The 9,768-nt window shown below is 43.0% G+C and overlaps 1 protein-coding gene and 1 long non-coding RNA gene across 2 annotated transcripts; both read left to right on the top strand.

Moving 5' to 3' along the window:
- Positions 1-6,317: 6,317 nt before the first annotated feature.
- Positions 6,318-8,659, top strand: LOC140592257 (ATR-interacting protein-like). Its single transcript, XM_072715148.1, has 2 exons — positions 6,318-6,790; positions 8,401-8,659. Exons 1-2 carry the CDS (start codon positions 6,318-6,320, stop codon positions 8,657-8,659), a joined length of 732 nt encoding a protein of 243 aa, XP_072571249.1.
- A 607-nt stretch (positions 8,660-9,266) lies between these two features.
- Positions 9,267-9,695, top strand: LOC111851522 (uncharacterized). Its single transcript, XR_002840028.2, has 2 exons — positions 9,267-9,423; positions 9,504-9,695. It is a non-coding gene; the product is annotated as an uncharacterized lncRNA (long non-coding RNA).
- The last annotated feature ends 73 nt before the right edge of the window (positions 9,696-9,768 follow it).

Here is a 9,768-nt window from a genome sequence, read left to right as displayed (position 1 = left end):
TTGTTCTTGCTGTACATTCTTGTCATCTATACGTTTGATAAGAATAGTACACTTGTATGATTTATCAGTTTCCTTTGTGAAATACTTTGCGAATTCCATCTCGGCCAATTTGTGTAACAGTCTTGATAATTGTACAGATGAATTCTGGGTAGATTTGGGCACGCCTCAGAATTGTAGTGTGAGCGGTATCGGAGCGAAATTGGAGCGAGCCAAAGCGACCGCTCCAGCCTTAATTAGAAAACCCGCTCCGCGCTCTGACCAAATTCCGCTCCTCGCTCACGCTCCGCTCACATGCTCTGGTATCTGAGTACTCGCTGAGAAACACAAGATGAGACTGTCTGCAAATCTAAGACATAAACTTTAAAACAACAAGACTGACTCAGTTGATGAGGTCATCATTAAAGAATGCTGTAGAGGAACCTCAAACAGAGGTGGAACCAGTGATTTATGCAGGTATATTTGAGAACAATTGATGCAATGATGGAATATTGTTTTAAAATGGTGGATAAATCTTAACCTTTTTTTCCCCAACTTCGAAGTTAACCAAAATACACTGTTGTTACTGTATAGCTTAGCACCTCAGCAACAATGTGTGTGTGTGTGTGTGTGTGTGTGTGTGTGTGTGTGTGTGGGGCGGGGGGGGTTACAAATGAAAACCCAGAGCCAGGTTAATAAATACTCTGTGAACAGCTCAAACAACTCACAACAATGGACAGGATGGGACAGACTGATAAAGAACAGCGGTATATATACTCACGCCTGGGCTTCCTACATGTTATACATACCGCAGCAAGGGCACAGGCACCAGCAGACGATGACAATGATGATGATGACAATAAACACAACGCCAACGACAATGTGGCTAATGTGGGCGGTCATGTTGCTGGGACTAGGAGGGGTAGACATGAAGAAAAGGGTTACAAACCCAACAAAAAGGATATCTGCCACTCTACAATCAAAGGCCTAATTTACTTCCTTCGTCATAAAAACATCTTAAATCTAATATCAGTAATATCTACTATCTTACAAGCTTGAAAAACCATTAGAAATAAGTAGTGATGTCAGGATACCAGAATTTCAACCTTCGAAACGATACCATTTTCGATACCCAGCACTACGAAAGTTACGTCGAGATCACTAGATATTTTTCTTGGGATCTCGACATCACGGGTTTTATTTGTTTATGGTTTTCAAATATCTCGAGATATTTAAAAGAATAAACCCTTAACAACGGTATCCGGACGATCAACACTAATCAAAACAACCTTACAAGATCGCATATAGCCGAACAAAATAACTGCAGACCATTGTATTAATGTGATAATATTTAACAGACTACAAAAATGTTTTAACCCATAGAAAAAAAATCAGAAAGAAGACACCTACATCTGGAAACTAGCTGTACTGCGTCGCGTGTCGGTCCTAGTTTTGCTAAATTCGTGGTGTTCGCTTTTTATCAGTTTTGCGCGGTGGAACAACTTGCATACAGGCTTGCATATGTCCTGTGGTTTACCATCTTCGTTTAGCACAAAACTAAAGATTACCAGACACCACTCCGGTTTATTAAGCGCAGTGGTACAAGCTCTGACACGCCTGAAACAGTAATGTTTTAATTATGGCAATTTCGGCGCCCAGGATCAACCCTTTCCGAACACGTCCGAAGCTTCTGTGGCCAGTACTACGAAGCGGGGTTACTGGCTTATCGGGGTAACTTGTCGGATTTAAGGTACCACAGCTTAAATGGACTTCATATTCGCTCACTTACATTTTGCCCAGACTACCTTAAATCCAACAAGTTACCCCGATAAGCCAGTAACCCCGCTTCGTAGTACAGGCCACAGGTCTCAATACGGAGTTTACGAAATGTTTCGAAACATCAGTCACGTGACCACCGTGTCATTGTTTACGGCAAAAGGAAAAACCCAAGAGAGTCCAAGAGACTCCAGACTCTCTGTCACTACCGAAAATGTTACACCTACCGAAAATGTAACTTCCGCTACTACGCATGCGCACGCTTGCGACTTCTGGAAGGAGGCGTGCTATTTTTACGGCCACGCGTCACATTTCATCGTCTGTTGATTTTTGATAAGAATGTCGACAGCGAGAAGAAAGACAAGATTTAACCGGATAATGATGGAGTCCTTCGACTTTAAAAGATTTTATTCCGCATAGGCCTTTAATGCCCAACGTAAAATACAGGGTATGGCCATCAATTTTACAGTCAAAGGTGACATTACTCTAATGTTACCATTATGTACTACTCCCAGTTCGATGTGCTGTGAAGTTACTTAAACTAAGCCTGCTTTTTTTCTCCTTAGTCATTTCATTTCTTAATTGTATCAGTGTAATTACCACACACTCGTGTCAGTTATGGCAGCTGTGTCTTGTGGTGCTAAATAAAGCAAATTATATTTGTTTCTGACAGACGACCGATTGTTTTTTCTTGGGCCAAACCGCACAACATATATAAACATTGTTTATGTTGTGCAAATAAAAGTTCTTAACTATTATTTTGGTGTGATTTTTTTTTTTAGAAAATGCTGTACATATATCACAGCCCCTTGATAAGCAATATGGGTACACAAGATTGATATACACCCCAATTTTATTACGTTTTCTAAAGAAAAGGCATCTATTCAGCAATACCCTTGGGAAAAACCTTATGTAAGATTACTGTCAGGCACTACAAACAACGCGCACACAGATGCAAATATTACAATCGGCAAAGCAATATGGTTTAAATACCACACTAAAGTGACGGCTGAACTACAAATATAAACATCAAAAATGACCCATCTCACAATACGTGACCAATGAATAATGATACACGATGTCCACGCCCTGAATCACGCAATCACGGTCTGCCGCAAAATGTGAATACATGCGCAGTATCGGGCCTGTGGAAGTGTACATTACGCATGCGTAATAAAGAAGTGCCAGAAAATGTGGTTTCGTGGACGCATGCGTGATGAATGTGCGCATGCGTAGTAGCGGAAGTTACATTTTCGGTAGGTGTAACATTTTCGGTAGTGACACCCTCTGCAGCTGCTGTGGAGCGTGGAGTTTTACAGTAAGTGGAGTTTAACCGGAAGTGGAGCGTGGAGTTTTACAGGAAGTGGAGTTTAACCGAAAGCGGAGTTTTACAGGACGTCCCTCCTTAAAATGAATAGAAGTGGAGTTTTACAGGAAGCCCCTCCTCAAAATAAATACGCAACCTCATCTCGGTAAAATATTCTCGGCATTCCACTTTATTTTACATTTTGGACAAGAAAACAGTGGACTTATTAAAAAGTAAAAACATATATTTAATATATACACTCACCTAAAGGATTATTAGGAACACCTGTTCAATTTCTCATTAATGCAATCATCTAATCAACCAATCACATGGCAGTTGCTTCAATGCATTTAGGGGTGTGGTCCTGGTCAAGACAATCTCCTGAACTCCAAACTGAATGTCAGAATGGGAAAGAAAGGTGATTTAAGCAATTTTGAGCGTGGCATGGTTGTTGGTGCCAGACGGGCCGGTCTGAGTATTTCACAATCTGCTCAGTTACTAGGATTTTCACGCACAATCATTTCTAGGGTTTACAAAGAATGGTGTGCAAAGGAAAAAACATCCAGTATGCGGCAGTCCTGTGGGTGAAAATGCCTTGTTGATGCTAGAGGTCAGAGGAGAATGGGCCGACTGATTCAAGCTGATAGAAGAGCAACTTTGACTGAAATAACCACTCGTTACAACCGAGGTATGCAGCAAAGCATTTGTGAAGCCACAACACGCACAACCTTGAGGCGGATGGGCTACAACAGCAGAAGACCCCACCGGGTACCACTCATCTCCACTACAAATAGGAAAAAGGGGCTACAATTTGCACGAGCTCACCAAAATTGGACAGTTGAAGGCTGGAAAAATGTTGCCTGGTCTGATGAGTCTCGATTTCTGTTGAGACATTCAAATGGTAGAGTCAGAATTTGGCGTAAACAGAATGAGAACATGGATCCATCATGCCTTGTTACCACTGTGCAGGCTGGTGGTGGTGTAATGGTGTGGGGGATGTTTTCTTGGCACACTTTAGGCCCCTTAGTGCCAATTGGGCATCGTTTAAATGCCATGGCCTACCTGAGCATTGTTTCTGACCATGTCCATCCCTTTATGACCACCATGTACCCATCCTCTGATGGCTACTTCCAGCAGGATAATGCACCATGTCACAAAGCTCGAATAATTTCAAATTGGTTTCTTGAACATGACAATAAGTTCACTGTACTACAATGGCCCCCACAGTCACCAGATCTCAACCCAATAGAGCATCTTTGGGATGTGGTGGAACGGGAGCTTCGTGCCCTGGATGTGCATCCCACAAATCTCCATCAACTGCAAGATGCTATCCTATCAATATGGGCCAACATTTCTAAAGAATGCTTTCAGCACCTTGTTGAATCAATGCCACGTAGAATTAAGGCAGTTCTGAAGGCGAAAGGGGGTCAAACACCGTATTAGTAGGGTGTTCCTAATAATCCTTTAGGTGAGTGTATATATATATATATATATATATATATATATATATATACACACACACACACACACACACAGTGAGGTCAATAAGTATTTGGTCACCCTGTGATTTTGCAAGTTCTCCTACTTAGAAATCATGGAGGGGTCTACAATTTTCAGCATAGGTGCATTTCCACTGTGAGAGACAGAATCTAAAAAGAAAAATCCGGAAATCACATTGTATGATTTTTTAACAATTTATTTGTGAATTACTGTGTCAAATAAGTATTTGATCACTTGATTCAAAAAAAAAAATTGATATTTGGTACAGAAGCCTTTGTTAACAATTACAGAGGTCAAACGGTTCCTGTAGTTCTTCACCAGGTTTGCACACACTGCAGGAGGGATTTTGGCCCACTCCTCCATACAGATCTTCTTTAGATCTGTCAGGTTTTGGGGCTGTCGCTGAGCAACACGGAGTTTTAGTTTCAGTTTTCTATTGGATTTAGGTCTGGAGACTGGCTAGTACAAAATAAACAAGAACTTCTTAGTGTAGTGTTTACGGAGGATACAATGAACTTCGGAGGAAAAATATTCCCGTCTTTCCTTTACATGTAGTTTTGTACTTTTGACAGAACATTGTTTTTACCATTTATGTTGTTATTGTTAGACATTTCTTAACGTGTGTGTGTGTATGTATAAAACATACTGCAATGTAATCTTTTAAACAAACAGCAGTAATCAATTGTGTCTATTACTATTACATGTATAATTTGCAGGGTTTGTTTGAGAAAATAAAAAGGTGTCTTGGTCCTTCGGCAAACCTTCGGCTCTCCGTAGTGTTACTTAAATTTTTGCTCTTGTGCGATTGAGTCTTTCTGTCATGTGTGTACCTAAATGATGGGAATAATCGCATCTCGAGTAATGTACGTCTGTCATAAGGCATTGCTCAGGGAACGCACTTTGGTAAAGGAACAACTTCGCTAAGATATACCTTCAGAGTCTTCGCAACACCAACAGACAACGTTTTTGGGAAACGCACCAAATCTTTTTTTTTAGAAGATTTTAATCAAAGCAAAATTACCACAGTCTTGCAAATGTTATTGTTTTTACGTGTTTGGTAATAAATACAAATGTATGGGGGGGGGGGTTATTAATTGTGTCTGTTATTATTACATTATCCATAGAGCAGGTTGGAGAAGAGAGGATGCTGTCTAAGCTGACATATTTTACTTATCACCTGTCTAACTGACATATCATCTGTCTTTAATTGCTGTTACTGATTTGCAGCTTGCTTATACACTGTATATTTCACCAGGATCATTCACACCCCACCCCACCCCCCACATTTGTGTATATATCTCTGTACATTTTTTTATTTGTACATAAAAACTTTGGTTGTGTGTATAGACAACTGACCTACCTGTTCTTGTTCTTCTATATTCCCTTTGCATAAGAGCTTTGTAACGCTTAAATTTCTCATTTGTGGGATAATAAAGGTTTATTCTATTCTATTCTATTCTATTCTATTTTATTCATATAAACAATTATGATTGCATACTGCCGATGAAATGTTAACTTTAAACTTCTTCATGAACACACACTACATAAATTTATTATTATTAATCTGTTAATATTTCAACACTTTAAAACAAAGCATATTTATCTTAAAAATTATGTTGCCAGAAATCTGTTATATCGTGGATGTAGGTTATGATCCAAAATTCATATGACAAATTTGAAGTTGAGATAAACATTTATAAAACATAGTTTAATGGGACATTTAGTTTCAATTTGCACAGTGTACAAAAAGTACACAGTGATGCTTTGGGATTCACATAACCCATCTGGCTGCAACAGATTCTGCCGGGCACTGGAGGCAGTGGACGGGCCAGCCGGGAGTCTGCTGAGGGATGCCTCGCCTCCTGACTCCGCCCCGGCTGGTGAGGAGTCCGCCAGCAGCTCAGAGGAGTTGGCCCTTGCCTCGCTTGGAGCCTTGCGCCACCTAGTGTCACACAGCGAGGAGGTGGTGCGCGTCCTGCTGTCCCCTCAGGCCCAGGAGCACACGGACCAAAGAGATGTGGAACGGACTATGCCCGGCCCGGCCTTTCCAGAACCTTCTGGGGGGAATCGTGGTGAGGGGGCGGAGCTCTTGCACCCCCTACTGCGCTGGCTGCTGCGGTTGACTGACCCGGCGGTGGCCGGTGCCGCCCGTCGGAGGGACGCGGTTCTGACGAGCAGCTTGAAGGTGCTCAATGCACTGGCCGAGGATTCTGGGGGAGAGCTGCTGCCCATGTGAGTTTGTGTGGTTTTCCTTTTCCTGTGTCTCCCGTGCCATTAAGTGCGACAGCTTCTACTGAGACTCTGCAGCCACAAAAGATCTTTATTATTATTTGCAATTTCAGGGCATTATTTCCTTTGTCATATGGGTGGAATTTTCTGGGGAAAAAATACCTGACTCTCATTAGTGCCCCCTACAGGTCTCTCTTTCACATTGCAAGCCATTGGCACATTGAGAAATGTGGTGCGTTTTCCTGTTCAAGCCAGCTCTCCTGCACCAGGCCTGTTCTATATACGTAATGCAGGCAGACCTAAACATTTAAAATATAATGGAGCACATTCCTGTCTAAAGAAATCCAAGTCAATTAATGTTGCCTGGAGATTTTTGGGGTATGAATCAGAGTGCAGTAACAGTTCCTTGACAATAGACAGAATAGGAAACAAAATGAGCTTAACCGTGACCTGGGACTAAGTAAATTACATTTCTCACTTCATTGCTACGTGTGTGTTTGTATGTACTGTAGATAAGAGCGAGCTCCTCCTTTATGCAGGGCCTGGGTGTTGCGACCAGTGGTTGGTGAGCAGGCAGGAAGCGGGGAAGGACGAGGCAGGCAAGCGAGTATTCAGAACACAAGGGTTTATTACGGGGAATCGAGGGACGGACAGGGCAGACGGCGACAAACATCAATGACAGATTTGGGGATACACACTCTGACGTGGACATAAATGCACAAGACTAAGGGACGGAAATGCAGAAAAGCTGAGAACAATCGGGAATTCACAAGGAGGTAACGAGGGGGGTGTGGCAAACAGGAGGATCGTACGCGCAGGTCATGACACTGGGGCCACAGAAAAAAAGGCTGAGCTCTGGGAATAATTAAACTATATGAGGAGCTGAACAGTATTTTACTAGAAGGCCTGTGTCGAATTCTAGATTTTTTTATAGATATTTCTTTGTTGTCTTGGTGTGGCTCAGCACTTCACGCTTAATTGGCCCCACACTGGATGTTGTACATTCGTGCGAGACTGCAGCCCCCCCCCCCCCCCCACAACCCCCTTGCTCATAAACATCATCCTGAGCCATCCTGCTCTTCGTTCCATGTCCCTGTTTCACATTGCAGGCATTCTGATCCGGTCAAGATGACCCAGGTGACGTAAAACCTACAAAAGAAGTGCATTAATTATGAAAGTGTACACCAGCAGCTGACATACTGCTCAAAGGCCTCAGGCTGCGATACTCCTACCTGTCTTTTATGAGAGAGAGAGATGGATGGATGGATGGGTGGATGGATTGATAGGTAGATACTTTATTAATCCCTTAGGAAATTGCAGGTTTACTGTAACATAATACACATTTTACACATTAATAAACGGTAACAATGAATAATAATCAATAATCAGTAACAGTGCAAAGAATGTTGGAGAAAGTATTGCACGGAATTCTGTAGTAAATCATTTGTTTTTCAGAATAGACCACAGCCAGCACTTACTGGGGAACAATCTGACTTTACAGTACAATGGGAATATGCAGGCAGACTGATGCTTTTTATTTACTGCAGAGGTGGCTTTGTGTCTAGGTGAATGGACATCCCCACATGCACTGAGCTGCTGTCCTTCCTCCTCAGGATGAAGAGCCTGCTGTGCCGTCAGTCCGTGACCCGGTGCCTGAGCGCAGACGCGTCCTCTCAGACGGCGCACCTGTCCGTCAGTCTGCTGGCCGTCGCCGCCGCCAACACGGAGGTGGCAATGCTGCTGTGCTCGCATGTGGGTAAGGGCCCCTCGCCAGTGTTCAGGAGCCGAGCTGAGCACCAGACCTGGGGTGATGAGCGTGCCGTTTCCTCTGTATCACCAAGGGCATTAACATGTCAAAGGAAAATGTCCTGATGCACAGTCAGGCACTTCACACATCATATGTAACGGAGTAAAATAGATGTATAATAATAACTAATTAATAATATGTAGAGTACTGTGCAAAAGCCTTAGGCAATCAGAGGTAATGTTTAAATGATCATGTTATTGGTGTAGAATTATATTATGATTAAATACTAAAGTCTCCCCAGTATTTGCACCAACCATCCAATACACCCATGTGCTTTTCTGACCTAATCCCCGGCACACCTCATACAGCTAATCAATACCACATTGAACTGAATAGAGGATTACAGCATGTTGCCACACCCGCCACACCACCTCAGGGATGAGAACCTGAGTGCAGCGGGTGATACCTCAGCACCACACCAGTCCAAATGGATCGGTGTGGTGCTTTTTTTATGTAAATCGAGAGCTGCCTGTATGTTTTTATTAAAACCCGTAATAATTTTCTTTGCTACGCTGGTTAGTTGGATTAATCCAGGATGTGATGCAACTTGAGATGTAGCTACTTGCTCCGTGTGTCGCGGCCAGGTGGTGCGCACCCTGGTGGTGATCCTACACCGACGGTGGCTGGAGCGGCAGGAAGGACGGAGCACTCCGTGGGGGGGGGCCCGGGGCCAACGTGCTGAAGGAGACGCTGATGCTGCTGCACTGGCTGTCCCTGAACGATGGCGCCTTCGCGGAGCACTGCCTGGACGTGCTGCACCTGTACGACCAGGTGGTCCCCGCCCTGCGCGACGGCTTCCGGAAGATTCCTCATCTCACTGAAATCGAAGGTCTGTAGGTTTGGCTATCGGCTGGGCCCCACGCCTTAAGCTCTCTGATTTGCTAATACGTTTCTTTTCAATCTGGCCAGAAATGGCCTTAGATGATATGTGTCGCCCGGAAAGTGAAGATTCCGAAGATATAGATGTGGATGGGGGGTCCTGATACTGTACACATCATGCTGCTTGCGGATCTGATTATTATGGATGTATTAATGTAACTGTAAAATTTTTATGGTTCTTATAACTTCTTTTGTATGATTAAATGTTCATTAGTGTCACCATCCAGTTGGTATATGTAGCTTTTTGCAGGACCTCAAAACGTTGCCCATTAGTATTGAACTTGGTCTATGCAAA

The sequence above is a fragment of the Paramormyrops kingsleyae genome, chromosome 8, assembly GCF_048594095.1.
Source record: "Paramormyrops kingsleyae isolate MSU_618 chromosome 8, PKINGS_0.4, whole genome shotgun sequence".
NCBI lineage: Eukaryota > Metazoa > Chordata > Actinopteri > Osteoglossiformes > Mormyridae > Paramormyrops > Paramormyrops kingsleyae.
Note: the sequence above shows the minus strand (reverse complement) of the source record. Positions and strands in the feature narration are given on the sequence as shown.